The 16,450-nt window shown below is 41.1% G+C and overlaps 1 protein-coding gene across 4 annotated transcripts in view; it reads left to right on the top strand.

The window, feature by feature from the left end:
- Nucleotides 1-4,834: 4,834 nt before the first annotated feature.
- The window catches only part of MYBL1 (MYB proto-oncogene like 1), a 49,833-nt gene continuing 38,217 nt past the window's right edge, over nucleotides 4,835-16,450 (top strand). For 2 of the 4 annotated variants that reach the window (XM_032296243.1, XM_032296242.1), the window contains exon 1: nucleotides 4,955-5,352. In XM_032296243.1, coding sequence (XP_032152134.1) covers nucleotides 5,333-5,352 — 20 coding nt within the window. In that variant the 5' untranslated portion in view covers nucleotides 4,955-5,332. Of the gene's footprint in view, nucleotides 5,353-16,450 lie in introns of all 4 variants that reach the window. The other 2 variants (XM_032296241.1, XM_032296239.1) reach the window with 2 other exon arrangements.

Here is a 16,450-nt window from a genome sequence, read left to right as displayed (position 1 = left end):
AGTTAGCCATTCATGTGAAAGGGGTCACCATTATCTATGAATGCTTTCTATGCCTCTGGAGCTCCATATCCAACAAAACTATAGCTATGAGAGAAGGGTGCTGATGGTTTCCCACTCCTCCCCTCCCCTTCCTCTCCTCTCTTCTTTTCTTTCTCTCTTTCCTTTCCTTTCTCCTTTTTCTTGTTATATCTGATGATGATTTTTTTTTTTTTTTTTTGAGATAGAGTCTCGCTCTGTCACCAGGCTGGAGTGCAGGGGTGCGATCTTGGCTCACTGTAACCTACGCCTCCTGGGTTCAAGTGATTCTGCTGCCTCAGCCTTCTGAGTAGCTGGGACTACAGGCGCCAGCTACCTCACCTAATTTTTGTATTTCTAGTAGAGATGGGGTTTCACCATGTTAGCCAGGCTGGTCTTGAGCTCCTGACTTCAGGTCATCCACCCGCCTTGGCCTCCCGAAGTGCTGGGATTACAGGCCTAAACTACTGCGCCTGGCCAATGGTTACTTTCAATCAGAAGACATACACTTTATCCAATAAAAATTGGGCTGAAGAATTTAGGAATTCTAAATAAAATTTTGAATTGGAAAAATAAAAATCTACTTCATGGAAATGTAAATATAATAAGGAGAGTGACAGGGGTTGTGAGTGCCCCTTCATTCACGATACTCTAGCTGTCAGGGCTGGGATTTGATTTTACCCTTCTTAACAAGCTAAGTTAAACTGTTAGTGGCTCATGGATCCTTTTCCCAGAAGACACCAGACTCTTAGGTCAAGGACAAGGTATTGGTATTACTTACAACACAGCAAACACCTTGAGCGTCAATGCATTTGTGCCAGTTACTCTTGTTTTCAGGTCCCATGGGGCAATGCAATGGGCCCAGATGGATGTCATGCATACAGTGGACTTGTGCTACAGTTGAGAAACACTGAACTTGGGAATCCACTGCTTTTATAGTAAGCAGTAAGTAAACCTGGTTTTTGTCTTGGATTGAGATGTTACCTCATCTCTCAAGGCAACTAGCTGCAAGCAACCCTTAGAAATGGCCTGTGTAAAAGAGTACTCAGAGCCTTGCATCTTGGCACACCCACCAAGATGTATATAGGAGTGCAAGAAGACCAAGGAAGACTGTTTCTCTTAGTAACCACACCAGCATCTCTAAAGAATGGCCCTGGTTGGGCACAGATGGCTCATGCCTATAATCTCAGCACTTTAGGAGAGTGAGGTAGGAGGATTGCTAGAGCTCAGGAGTTCAAGGTTACAGTGAGCTATAATCACACCACTGCACTCCAGCCTGGGCAACACAGCTAGACCCCATCTCTAAAAACTTGAAAACTATGCCAGGCTCCAAGAGAATTGCTTGAACCTGGGAGGCAGAGGTTGCAGTGAGCTTAGATCGCTCCAACGCACTACAGCCTGGGCAACAAGAGCAAAACTCTGTCTCAAACAACAACAAAATAATAGGATAGGCTAGGCTAAGTGGCTCATGCCTGTAATCTTAGCACTTTGGGAGGCTGAGGTGGGCAGATCACCTGAGGTTAGGAGTTTGAGACCAGCCTGGCCAACATGGCAAAACTCCATCTCTACTAAGGATACAAAAATTAGGCCAGGTGTGGTGGCTTATGCCTGTAATCCTAGCACTTTGGAATGCCGAGGTGGATGGATCACCTGGGGTTAGGAGTTCCAGACCAGGCTGGTGAACATGGTGAGACCCCCATCTCTACTAAAAATACAAAAAATTAGCCAGGCATGGTGGTGCATGCCTGTAATCCCAGCTACTGAGAGGCTAAGGCAGGAGAAATGCTTGAACCCGTGAGGTGGAGGTTGCAGTGAGCTGAGATCATGCCACTGCACTCCAGCCTGGGCAAGAGTGAGACTCTGTCTCAAAACAAACAAACAAACAAACAAACAAACAAACAAGAAAAACCCCCAAAATTAGCAGGGTATGGTGAAACATACCTGTAATCCCAGCTACTTGGGAGGCTGAGGCACAAGAATTGCTTAAATGTGGGAGGTGGAGTTGCAGTGAGCAGTGATCATGCCACTGCACTCCAGCCTGGGTGACAGAGGGAGACTCTGTCTAAACAAACAAACAAAAACCTACTATTTGTTTTTTTGTTTTGTTTTGTTTTGTTTTGTTTTTTGAGACGGAGTTTCACTCATGTTACCCAGGCTGGAGTGCAATGGCGCGATCTCGGCTCACCGCAACCTCCGCCTCCTGGGTTCAGGCAATTCTCCTGCCTCAGCCTCCTGAGTAGCTGGGATTACAGGCACGCGCCACCATGCCCAGCTAATTTTTTGTATTTTTTTTGGTAGAGACGAGGTTTCACCATGTTGACCAGGATGGTCTCGATCTCTTGACCTCGTGATCCACCCGCCTCGGCCTCCCAAAGTGCTGGGATTACAGGCTTGAGCCACCGCGCCCGGCCCAAGACCTACTATTTGATAGCACAGGTGACTATAGTCAATAGTTTAATTGTACACTTTAAAATAACTGAGAGTGTAATGGGTTTGTAACACAAAAGATAAATACTGGAGGGGATGGATACTCCATCACCATGATGTGATTATTTCACATTGCATGCCTGTATCAAAATATCTCATGTACCCCATAACTATATACACCTACTATGTACCCACAAAAATTAAAAAACAAACAAAACAAAGCCACTATAAACGTTTTCCAAAATGGCTTTCTACATCACTACTAGCAATGTATGCAAATTACACTTGCTCAGCATTTTCATCTTCACCAACATTTGTACAGTCAATCATTTTCCACCCTCATTCTAACAGATGTGTACTAGTATCTCATTGTGGTTTAATTTGCATTTCTCCAGTGACTAGTGAGGTGGAACATCATTTCGTGTGCCTGTCATGTATATATCTTGTTTGGTGAAATGTTTAAATCTTTTGCCCAGTAAAAAAACTTTTTTTCCTCACTGAGTTTTGAGTTCTTTATATACTCTGAATAAAATCTTTAAATGTGCTTAAAAAAAGCCCCTCCTTAGTTTATCATATATCTGAACATGTGTATTCAAATGACTATGAAGCACTTTAATTCCACACTTTGCCCTGAGTTTTATAAGTGATTTACGTAATTTCACAATGTTATCTTTCTGGAAATCGTTTTTTCCCATATGTAAAAATGAGGGAAATTTGTTTTACTGTCAAAATCTAAAACATCTGTCTTCAAGCTCTAAAAAAGGTATTCTGTATAAAACTGAATACAGACTAAAATATGGTAGAAGCTCTTTTGCCTGTTAGGTATAAATAAGTGCAGTAATGTATGACCCAGGGGTAAACAAGAAAACAGTGAAACAGTGATTCCAAATGACATTGGGAACATAATGAAATTTGGGAACTCAAATGTCTAAATTAGTCTCTAAATTAGTTTTTTTTTTTTTTTTTTTTTTTTTAAACTGAACCAGTAACCCATTAAGGAATGATCTGGAAGAAACGCTTTGCCAGGTATAGTCCCAGCTACTTTGGAGGCTGAGCCAAGAGGGTCGCTTCAGCCCAAGAGTTCGAGTCTACTGTAAGCTATGATTGTGCCACTGCACTCCAGCATGGGCGAAAGAGCAAGACCTTGTCCCCCCTCCCCCCCCCAAAAAAAAAAAAAAAAAAAAGAGAAAGAAAACCTGTTTTACCTTCCTTCCGTTACCTTCCCAGAATCTATACCATGAAAAAAGGAACTGTAAAAAAAAGCCAGTGGGTTTAAGTTTTGACAGTAGTGTATGCAAGCTTCTCTCAATTCAGCTCCTCTTAATTCACTCTGCACCTGCATCTGATTTGCAAAAGATGATGCGTAAAATTTCAAAATAGCAAGTGTCAGTTTGTTACAGTGTTTAACATGTGGCTCAGTGCTCTATGCAGTAGACCATGTTGCCTTGCAAATTTAGATCCTTATCCGAGTCTGATTGTTACTGTAGCAAATCTACTTTAATGCTACTTGACATGAACAGTTTGTAGTTATTAGACTCGGAACCTCGAGTAGCTGCAACCGCTAGAAACTCCTCCGGTGGTTCCCCCCTCCCCGGTCTCTCCAGAGGAAGGAAGGTCACCTTATACACAACTACCATGCTCATTCGTCTGGGCAAAATGCCCAGTCCACTGCCGTCTTCACGCGTTATTCTCCAGGACCGGGCTCCTCCGCCGCGCACGTTATTTCCCGTAGAGTGGGACACGAAATTGAGCACCTTGAGGACCAACGGCAGACAAGGATTATCTCCCGTCCCCGTTTCAAGCACGTCTCCCGCTAGGAACTTTTTTCACTTGTCACGCTTCTGCTGCTTTTTGAGGAAAATAGATGATACTTGGTTTCCTGCCAGAGTCTTCGTAACTCTCGTAGCTATGATGTCTGGGTAAAAATAGCTCACGTTTGCTTAAAAAATAACGGCCGCGCAAATTTTTGGTTACATTTGTCTCAGGTCCGAAGACCGCTCCTCCTAACTAGTGAGGTGGGAGACACCTAAGGAGTGACAAATGTAGCCGAGGCGAGGCTGCGGGATCACTCACTCTGCCAGAAACTCTGTCCGCTCACCCCAGAAATTTGGGGCGGCTGGACGGTTCCGGCGCCGCTTCCGGACCCGCCTCTGGCGAGCGCAGGAACTCGCTCTCCCAGGAGGCCCTGCGCGGTGCGCCTCTCGGCGCGTTCCGGGTCGTATGACAGCTCGGCACCACCACCCCCCGCCCCGCCCGTGCCCCACCCGCAGCCCCACCCGCTGGCTCCCGGCTCCTTCCCTGACTCCGGCGAGTTCCAGTCCCGGCTTCCAGCTCCCCAGCCCCGCCCTCAGTCGCGCGCGCTCTCCCTGCCCCGCCCTCGCTCCTTCGCGTGCGGCCCCCATAGCCAATGAGGTTCAGGGCCGCGTGCGCAGATTCAAACGGCGGCTCTTGAGGGAGGCTGGGCGCGAGATTCGGCGGTGCGGACAAAACCCTGCAGGAGACTGCGATCCCTGCAGAACTGCTAGCTGCGGGGAGCGGGCGGGGGTAGGCGCCTGTGGCAGAGTCGCGCTGGGACCGGGGCGGGGAGGCTGAGCAGCGGTGGGAGAGGCCGGCGGAGGGTGGGAGCGCGCCTCCTGACATGTTGGGGGCATCCCTGGCCGGGCCGGGCCGGGGCTAGGAGCAGCGCTGCGGACCGGGGCCGGGGGCGGGTCGCGGTCCGCCCCCGCTGTCCCTCCGTCGCGCCCTGCCGAGGACTTGCGTTCCGCACTCGGCTGCCTTCGGAGGGAGCGAGGGAAGCGGCTAGAGGGTCAGGGAGAAGGAGCATTCGCCGGAGGCTAGAGGAGGCTGATCCGCGTCCCCGTCCAGCCCGCTCCTATGCGGTACTTGAAGGATGGCGAAGAGGTCGCGCAGGTGGGTGGCACCCCTTTCGCCCAGGCCTGTCGGCGCCTTCTCGGCTCAGATTCTCTTTCCTTTCCCGCTGCCCCCTCCCGCCATAAGGCCCTCCCCGGCGAGGGCAGAGGTTTTTCTTCCCGCGGCCGCTTGGCCTCGATGGCCGGAATGCAGCCGCGATGTGTAGAGAGTTGGGGACCAGGGTATTTGAGACGAGGGGCGTAAGAGATGCCCAGGTTGCTCCGTGGTTCTCCCTACAATGCGCGTCCAGACGCCTGTCCTTACGCTGCCACTTCTTGGAGGCAGGTTTCTTGCCAGGTAAGTCGAGCGCTTTTAGGGAGTTCGCTACGCAGAGAAAAGTGGCTGTGTCCTGCCGGGAAGACTTGAAAATGGTGTTCCGGCTACTCTTCTGAATGACCGTACAGTCAAAATAGGAACTCCGCTGTGAACCTGGGCAGCTACCCTTCTGCCAACTTGGCTACCTTGAAACGTTGTGGAAAATCCTCTGTGGAATAGCTGAGAGGACCTTTTTGATGTTTTCTGTAATTCCCATACCCATATTCTCAGCTTTATGTATATATGTATATTTTAATATCTTATACTGGGACCATGGCACATTGTTACTACTAGTAGCTTGATGTTAAAATAAAACAATGTGTTTGATTCGCTTAATATTTTGAGTGTCTGTGTCTGGCTCTGACCGTATCTAAGTGTTGCTCAGAGGTAAGGCATATTTTTTTTTGAGGGGGGGGGCCTGGAAAATGTGCTAGGATGAATTTATGCGTCTAATTTTTGTTTATATGCATTACAGCAGCTACTCGTAAATTATGTGGAGTAATTGCTTAGATAAAAAAAATACAGGGTGTCTTCTGATTTTCAGCATTATCAAATAAACCTGAAAAGATGTTTGGCAGACTTTCCAGATATTATATTTATCTAGATCCACAGCCCTAAAGTCTTAACTATTTCCTAAGTTGAAATTTAGTAATGGAGGTCATTCATTGCAGATTTCTGCTAAAAGTCGGCAGTAACTATACATAATTGTTTTTTGCTTTATTTGTCTGTTAAGCATCTGCTGTGTGCAAGATGTTTCTGCAGAAGTCCCTGTAAGCTTATTAGTTTTGTAATAAGTTATAGGACAAACACTTGAGATGAAATAAATGTATACACAGATCCCCCTAGAACAGTTTTCAACCTTTGCACTGTTGACATCTTGGACCAGATAATTCTGTGTAATGGGGAGATGTTTATAGCATCCCTGGCTTCTACCCAGTAGAGATAGTAACACTCCACTTAACTCAGTCATTACAGTAAAAATGTCTCCAGACATTGCCAAATATCTTTTGGGGGACAGAATCACCCAGGAAAGAACCATCCCTCTAGAACTTCAAGGACCCAGTTAACATCAATCTTCAGAAAAGATAGATATTTGAAGATCTTGTAATTATGATTACTGAAGTACTGATTTAGGCTTTTTGAATTTTTAAATATAAAAAAATTTAAAGATTATTAAGATGACAAATGAATATGTCAACTTAACAAATTTATCAATGTGTGATATTATCTACTTATCAGTATTCATATTAATCTTGTTTGAAACAGTTTCTTGGCTAATTCTGCCATCAGCATTTAGTTAAATTAAAGTTATGGGTAGACATGAATATTTAAATGTCAGAACTTTCTCCTTCCCAGTGGGTTTTCTGTCCATTTCCTAGGTATGAAGTGCATGTTTCATAATAATAGACAAAGAAAGGAAAAATGACTTAATGTCAGTTTCCCTGTATAAGTTGTTTTATTGACAATACTGTGACCTTGAAATTTAAATATTAATTGTATTTTTGACATTTATCCCTTGCCAGTTGTATAAGTTAATTTAAACACGATAGAATGATTTAAAGAGTCATAAATCTGGAGTAATTAAGTGTGGTGGGGTGAAGCTACATTCTGCCTGGGAGGATACAGATAGAGGATGTGGGGAGAAATTATCATCTCTGAATGATATATCTCTTAAGTCTTCATACCTGAATGTGTTGCATAGTCCACATTTCTTGCATATGTAAATATGATTTACGTATCTTAGAAGATAGTAGATGCTCTGCTTTGTGCTTCAACAAAAAACAAGTTAGAGTGTGAATTGTTTTGAAGGAAAAATAGTCATTGGGAAAAATATCTCTTGCCTTTTAGCTAAGTATCTTAATATATTTGAACTCAATTTGTAGTTGAAAGGGAAAAGAAATAATTCAGTTACTTCAGGTTGTAATTTGAGATCTCCAGTATACAACTATGTAAGCATTCAAGTGAAAACTATAGTTCGCTGTATACAAGTTTTGCCTAAGAGTATAGGTGTAAATCCTGTAATATACGTTTGCTATGTGATCTGGAAAAACAAACAAACAAACAAAGAGTAGAAGACTAAGCGTTACCTCAAGTGTGAACAACTGCAGGATGTTGGTTGTTTTGATCTTTAAGATAGCTGTAGTATCTCTCCTCTAGATTTACATACAGGAAAAGACTAATTTGTATTGTGACTTTAAATAATTTTACATCCCACTGGGAGTTGTAATTACAATTTACAGGCAATACTAAAATTAATATGTCTGTTATTAACATATTTGACTTTTAAGCATATTTATATATACATAATTAATTTTAGATTTAAAAGTTTTGCCCTTTAAAATAAACTTTTATAAAATATTTAGAAACGTATTTACTAGTAATAGATTATTTACAGTTGAGATGACCTATGACTACACTAACCTGAAAAGATAAAAGCCAGCTCTTGAAATAGATGTTTTTTCAGTAATATGTATATGTGTGTGTGTAGGAAGCAATTTTACTGTGTTGTTTCCAGCAAACTGGGTGGGAATGAAATTATACTGAAATATGAGAACTGATCTTTTAATCGGTTTTGTCATTAACTGGCAATGTTGTTTTGGGGAAGCAGGTAAACTCTGCCTCAGTTTTTCATCTGGTTAATATACGGAGTTTGGATTTTATGGTTTGTAAGGTAGTTTCTAGCTTTAATATATATATTTGGACATTTTATAATCTTTTCTCATTTAAAGCATATCCATACTAATGAAATATAAATTTTCTCATATTGTTTTTGTTTATGGAATTGCTAGGTAGAACTCTATTTGTCTTACTGTGATAATGCTGGTTTGTACAATCCAGATTTGGAAATAAAATATTCATGTCTGCAGTACATCATATTAGCCACTGGGTGGCCTAATTTTACTTTATTAAATCAACCTGGTAAATTTTCATGCCTTGAATATGATTGGACTTTAAAAAAACTAAATGGCCAGCTCCTGGTCCTCAAAATTGTATAATAAAGATATATTATTCTTTTTGTCTGTGATAAAGAATTCAGACCTGAGTTAGTTTGTGATTAAAGATATCAAGTTGATGCAATTTTACTAGAGCAAATTTTATAGAACTATTTCTTTTTTTTCTTTTTTTTTAATTTTTATTTATTTATTTATTTATTTATTTTTGAGAGGGAGTCTCGCTCTTGTTACCCAGGCTGGAGTGCAATGGTGCAATCTCGGCTCACCGCAACCTCCGTCTCCTGGGTTCAGGCAATTCTCCTGCCTCAGCCTCCTGAGTAGCTGGGATTACAGGCACGTGCCACCATGCCCAGCTAATTTTTTGTATTTTTAGTAGAGACGGGGTTTCACCGTGTTGACCAGGATGGTCTCGATCTCTTGACCTCGTGATCCACCCGCCTCGGCCTCCCAAAGTGCTGGGATTACAGGCTTGAGCCACCGCGCCCGGCCAGAACTATTTCTTTTAAAATACAAATTTTTAAAAAATTTCCGTTTCCTCCTTGGATTACCACATTTACTGGTTTTAGGTGAAATAATTGTTGTCCTCTAAAATTGAACTTCTAAATGTTCTATCTTAATATCACATGTGAATTATTTTATCAAGTGTGTATTATTTCACAGACAGTCATAAGTATCACATCCTGTTAGCTCGCACCCCAATGTAAAGTTACTCTCTTAACTATTGTCTTGGCCTAATGAGTTTTACAATTTTTTTTGTGTGCTTCCTTTCACTGTTTCATAATCACACGAATCACTTTAATTCACAATCTATGGCTGGGCACGGTGGCTCACGCCTGTAATCCCAGCACTTTGGGAGGCTGAGGTGGGCAGATCACTAGGTAAGGAGTTCGAGACCAGCCTGGCCAACATGGTGAAACCCTGTCTCTACTAAAAATACAAAAATTAGCCAGGTGTAGTGCTGGGCGCCTGTAATCCCAACTACTTGGGAGACTGAGGCAGGAGAATCGCTTGAACCTGGGAGACGGAGGTTGCAGTGAGCCAAGATTGCACCGTTACACTGCACTCCAGCCTGGGCAACAGAGCGAGACTTCATCTCACTCACACACACACACACACACACACACACACACACAATCTATGAAACTGTTTACATTTAAATATAGTAGTTTGGTTATATATTAGACATTTGCCAAGTAGATATTTTCTTTGACTTAAGAAAGCTGGCAGAATCATTCTGGAAACCAAGTCCTGGGCTGGAGAGTCAAAAGACTAAATTAATCTATTATTGCTTTGTGACTAGAGAAATAATGTTATTTTCTTTTGCTGTCTTCTAGATAATTACACTAGGCTGGAAATGGTTTATTAAACTACGTAGTAGGAAGCCGATTTTATTAAATTTTACGTATTACCAGCATTGATTGCTTTATACAGAAATATCAAAAGATTATATAAAAGTAGACAAATAGAGGAGATCCATTTTGATGGTGTCTAACCACTTTTCAGTGATGGGACGTTTTTGTTGTTAAATGGTGAAAGTGGAATATTGGTGAGGTGATTTGTGGGGTTTTATCCTTTCCTTGGTTTCTTTACAAATTATGGACATTCTCAGGCATCTTTCTTTGTAGCTAGTGATGTTGATACATTTCTAGGATCTTTTTTTTGGTCACATGTATTTGAAAGTTAACATTGTCTTTTCAATACTCACTTAAATATATGTAGAAATAACTTGATGCCAAAACTAAGAAGTAGGTAGACTCTGGGAAAGCCCCAGTGGTAGAGAGATAATTCTAGGAATTCTGCTTGCTCCTTCACACTTACCCACTCAAAAAGCCCAGCTTACTGAACATTGGATGGGTTATATAACTCAGTGTCTGAAACTGATTACCATGCTGAAATGCAAAACAGAGAATGAAACCTCATGTAGAAATAGAAATTTCTCACAATAAAGTATGTGGATAAAAAGTAAGGGGCAGAATTTTATGGTTAAAATCAACGAGGTTTTAGGAAAATTACTCCTTGGAAACTAGTCTTTTAGACCAAAATAATGTTTTTGGACTTACATCCTTAAAGTATTTTGTAAGAACCTTAAAGTGGATTTCATAAATGGGAGGTATATAGTTTTGTGAATACTCGAGATTTATATGGGCAAATTCCCAAGGTAAAAATTGTTTTGATTTAGAAATAATCTAAATTTTAAAGCAGTCTTAAATATGCTGTTATGAAATTTTGGGGATCTGAAGAGAGGGAGGAGAAGCAAAAGACCCTGTGAAAAGCATGCCTGAGGGCTATTTGGGGTATCAGGAAGTGGTAATGTTGCTGGTGGCATTTCTAAGAAAGGTTAGACAGGACAGTAGATACCTTAAAAGAACCTTTTCTATGCTGAATATTTAAAAATGTTTGTTTCAGCAGGTTCTGCTTCTTAAAATTCTACCATTTGGAGGTGTTTTTTTGATTATGAAAGTCTTTTTTTAACAAATGAGAATGCCTTTTACCTCTTCCTAGAAGTATTTTTATTTGTTAAAAAGTTTTCTTTCTCAGATCCACTTTGAGATCACATGTACTGTATTGAGGAAGGTGGAAGTTTTGGTTAGGTTGGAAAGAAGTGAGATAATTTGGAATACAGAGCACTTGGTTGAGCTGGAAGTTTAGGGAAGATTGTTCATTAGTTTTACAAATATTTGAGTGGCAGGTACTGTGCTTGGTCCTGAGAGATGAACATCATAGACATGGTCTGCACTCATGAGCTTACTTTTTGGATGGGGAGGTTGGCAAATGTGATAAACATTAAAAAGAAGGGGCCAGGCGTGGTGGCTCACGCCTATGATCCCCGAACTCTGGGAGGCCAAGGCAGGTGGATCACAAGGTCAAGAGATCAAGACCATCCTGGCAAATATGGTGAAACCTTGTCTCTACTAAAAATACAAAAATTAGCTGGGTGTGGTGGTGCACACCTGTAGTCCCAGCTACTCGGGAGGCTGAGGCAGGAGAATTGCTTGAACCTGGGAGGCGGAGGTTGCAGTGAGGCTGAGATGGCACCACTGCACTCCAACCTGGCAACAGAGTGAGACTCCCTCTCAAAAAAAAGGAAGAAAGGGTAGGTGCTCTGAGTACATACAAATAGGACAGAAAGCTACAGTGTGGTGTTTTATCTGATTCAGTAGCTTTTTAGAAGTTTATGAAGTCATTGAATCCTGAAGCATGTTGAATTTAGCAATTTAATATTGGCCAATCAGGTGATATTTCTGATAGCTGAAAATGGCTGCACGTGTCAGATATTTTCTTTTTATTTTCTTCACATCTCCTTCTTGAATTAATGTATCAGGTGTGTTCTTTAATCAAGCCTCTGTAAGGTGTGTGTGTGTGTGTTTGTGTGTGTGTGTGTGTGTGTGTGTGTATATATATATAAAAATATATATAACATAGTTTAATAAAACAGCCATACATGGGCTGGACACAGCAGCTCACACCTGTAATTCCAGCACTTTGGCAGGACAAGGTGGGCAAATCACCTGAGGTCAGGAGTTTGAGACCAGCCTGGCCAACATGGTGAAACCCCCTCTCTACTAAAAAAGAAAAATTAGCCGGGCATGATGGCAGTTACCTGTAATTCCTTCTACTCAGGAGGCTAAGGCAGGAGAATTGCTTGAACTGAGGAGGCAGAGTTTGCAGTGAGCCAAGACTGTGCCACTGCACTCCAGCCTGGGCGACAGAGCAAGACTCTCAAAAAACAAAACAAAACAAAAAACAAAACAAAACAAAAAACAGCCATGTAGGAAGGAGGACAGGTGGATTATTGTTACAAATATAAAATGGCTTCAGGGAGAGAGAACATTGGACTATTGAAGTGCATTGAACTATAGAAGCAGATCATAGGGGAATGGGAGGATCTTGGTGTTTTGCCTGGTCAAATATGAAGAATTTTGTTCCAATGGAATTGACAAGTCAATGGAAGTTAGGGGTTCCTGCAAAGACCTGTTGACAGTGTATATTAAATCTGAGCCTTCGTTTTTCAATTTTGTAAGATTGAAATTACATAACTTACATAGATATTAGAAACTACTTGTATGTGCTTAGCTATATTACAGTAAGTTTAAACAAATCTTCAAACTTTTGCTGTTTGAAATCAGAATGAATTTTTGAGAAAGAGTTGAAGGCAAAAATAATTTTGAATACTATTAGGCAATCAACCTATGCACGTAATACTAATATTGAGGCACCTTTCTGTGCCATATGCTGTATGAGGTGTTATATGTGTTTTCTCATTTAATTTATCCTTAAAGCAGCACTATAAGGTAGGTGTTATTACTATCATTTTACAAACAAGTAAACTAAACCCCTGAGAGGCTAATGTGTTCAAGGTTACAGAGTGAGTAATTAAGTTAGAACTAGAACCTTGTTCTGATTCCAAAATGAACTTGAAGTTTGTCTTTGGTATTTTCCAACTTTCTAGCACTTTCCCCCTATTTTTCCACTGTGTTGTAGTATAGTGGTTAAGTAGTGGACTTTAGAGGTCAGCCATGCCATATTTCGTGTGACTGTGTGGCAAGAAGTTACGTTTCTTTTTTTTTTTTTTTGAGATGGAGTTTCACTCATGTTACCCAGGCTGGAGTGCAATGGCGCGATCTCGGCTCACCGCAACCTCTGCCTCCTGGGTTCAGGCAATTCTCCTGCCTCAGCCTCCTGAGTAGCTGGGATTACAGGCACGCACCACCATGCCCAGCTAATGTTTTTTGTATTTTTAGTAGAGACGGGGTTTCACCATGTTGACCAGGATGGTCTCGATCTCTTGACCTCGTGATCCACCCGCCTCAGCCTCCCAAAGTTCTGGGATTACAGGCTTGAGCCACCACGCCCGGCCTACATTTCTAAGTCAAAGTTTTCTACTCTGTGAAATGGGAATAATGGTAACATTCCCCTCTTCCAGTTGTTGTGAGGTTTTAAGAGAAAAATTTCATAGACTACTACAATGTCTGGTACTTAGAAAGTTTTAAATAAATGTTAGACTGTGTTACTTTCAGATGCCATGACTTTATTCAGTCCACTGCCTACTCAGGATCCTCTAATTCAGTTTGTTTGTTTATTATTTATTTATTTATTTATTGAGACAGAGTCTCGCTCTGTTGCACATGCTGGAGTGCAATGGTGTGATATTGGCTCACTGTAACCTCTGCCTCCTGGGTTCAAGTGATTCTCCCACCTCAGCCTCCTAAGTAGCTAGGATTACAGGCACCCACCATCACACCCAGCTAATTTTTGTATTTTTAGTAGAGATGGGGTTTCACCATGTTGGTCAGGCTGGTCTTAAATTCCTGACCTCAGGTGTTCCGCCCACCTTGGCCTCCTAAAGTGCTGGTATTACAGGCATGAGCCACCGTGTCCCGCCTTCTAATTCAGTTTATCATTAAGGCTTGCCCTCTTTTATGGGACTTTATTCTTTAAAATAGCTTTTTCTTTTTTTACCCCATCAAAACTCAGGTTCTGACTTTGGCTCCTTCCTCTCTTTATTAATTTTCCTTGGGTCATCCCGTGGCCTCAGCTGTTCTTTGTATGCTGGTGATTGCCAAAACTGCATCTCTACCCTAGACCTTGTATCTGAGCAAGTCCATGTGCTCATTTGCCTTACTAGATCTGCTCTGCCCAATAGGATAGCCATTAGCCACATGTGGCTATTGAGCCCTTGAACTGTGGATAGTCTGAATTGTAATGTACTCTAACTACAAAATACACACCAGATTTTGAAGACTTTAGTAAGAAAAATTATGTATAAAACATTTTGTTTATACTTTTTGATATTGATTACATGTTGAAATGATTATTTGATATATTGAGTTAAAGAATATTGACTATTAAAGTACATTTCACCTATTTCTCTTTTTTTTAAAAAATGTGGCTACTAGAAAATTACATATGTGGCTTGCATTATATTTCTGTTGGGAAGTACTGTTCCAGACATATTCACCTGTGTATTTTTGAGATACCTTGAAAACAGCTAGTCCTAAACTATACATATTTTCCCCATTTTCTTCTCCTTCCCAAAGTTCGGTTTCTCCATCTATTGTTTTCCATAGTAAATAGCTCTACTTATGTTTTCAAAGCCAGAAACTTTGGAGTCATCCTTAATTCCCCCTTCTTCCATGTCCCTTATCTATCAGTTGTAAAATCCTTTTGTTTCTGCTTTTTAAATATCTCTGTTTCATACATTTCTTTCCATTCCCACTATCGTTACCTTGGTGTATCTATTTTATGACTTCTGGATTTTTGTCATGTTTACCTCTCTTCTACTCAAGGATATAAAAAGTAGACTTCTTTTCTATTTTCTTTAGTTCTATTATGGTTTTACTTTAAAAAATGTAATTAATTGCTTCACTCCAATTTATTTTATTGTAAAGTAGGACTCCATCTTTTTTCTTTTTTAAATTTTGAAACAGAAGCTTACTCTGTTGCCCAGGCTGGAGTGCAGTGGTTCAGTCTTGGCTCACTGCAACCTCTGTCTCCCGGGTGCAAAAGGTTCTCCTGCCTTAGCCTCCCAAGTAGCTGGGATTACAGGTATGTGCCACCATACCCAGCTAATTTCTATTCTGAATGTTCTGTTCCATTTATCTGTGTTTGTTTGTGTGGTAGTACCATTCTGTTTTATTTATTGTTTCTCTACAGTATATTTTGATATGGCTAGTGATAATTCTCAATTATTATTTTTAAACACTTTTCCTGCCATTCTTCTTGATTTTTTTCATATGAATTGTAGATTCAGCTTGTCTAGTTCCCTCCCAAAATCTACTGGTATAGATTAATTTAATTTAAATTTATGAATTAATTTAGGGAGAATGGACATCTCCCTAAATTAGAGAATGGGCATCTCTATAATATTGTTTTCTTATCAAAGAATGTGGTCAGGAGGCTGGGTGTGGTGGTGTATGCCTGTAATCCCAGGTGTGGGATTTGGGAGGCTGAGGCAGGAGGATCACTTGAGTTGAGGAGTTCAAGACCAGCCTTGGGGGTGGACCAACATGGCAAAACCCCATCTCTACAAAAAATAGAAAAAATTAGCTAGGCATGATGGTGGGTGCCTGTAGTTCCACCTACTCAGGCGACTGAGGTGGGAGGATTGCCTGAGCCTGGGAGTTCAAGGCTGCAGTGACCTGTGATTGTGCCACTGCACTCCAGCCTGGGCGAGAACAAGCCGAGACCCTGTCTGAAAAAACAAAGAATTTCAGAATGTTCTTCCATTTGTTCAAGACTTCTGTGTCTCACAATGGTGTCTTGTCACTTACTGTACCTTTATCTTGTATGTTAAAATTATTTTTAGATGTTTTTGTTGATATTGTTAATTGGATCACTTCTATTGTGTCTTTTAACTGGCTGTGGTTTGTATTTTACCATTACCATTTGTTGGGCCCCAATAATTTCTTGCTTGGGTTATTGAGAAGATTACTAATTGGTTTTTCTTTTTCAATTTTGCCACATTCTTGTCATTGATTTTTCTAAAACACAAGATATTTGTCTTTTGCTGCATAATTTAAAGGTCTTTAACTCTTTAGAATAAAGGTCAAAGAATAAAGGTTAAATTCCTTAACATGACCTACAGGGTTATGATTTTTCCCATAGTGGCATATCCAGCCTCATGTGTTTGGTGTCAGTAAGAAGTATAGCTGCACCCCACCCCATTGTATGATTCTTAATTTTTTAGACTTTGAATCATCTCATTGTGAATATGCCATTTAGTCTGTGTGACTTCTTTTCTTTTTTTGTTTGTTTTGTGTTGTTTTGTTTTGTTTTGAGATGGAGTCTCGCTCTGTTGCCCAGGCTGGAGTGCAGTGGTGCGATCTTGG

This window comes from Sapajus apella, unplaced genomic scaffold (assembly GCF_009761245.1).
Source record: "Sapajus apella isolate SASKATOON/1434 unplaced genomic scaffold, GSC_monkey_1.0 scaffold35, whole genome shotgun sequence".
Classification (NCBI taxonomy): Eukaryota; Metazoa; Chordata; class Mammalia; order Primates; family Cebidae; genus Sapajus; species Sapajus apella.
Note: the sequence above shows the minus strand (reverse complement) of the source record. Positions and strands in the feature narration are given on the sequence as shown.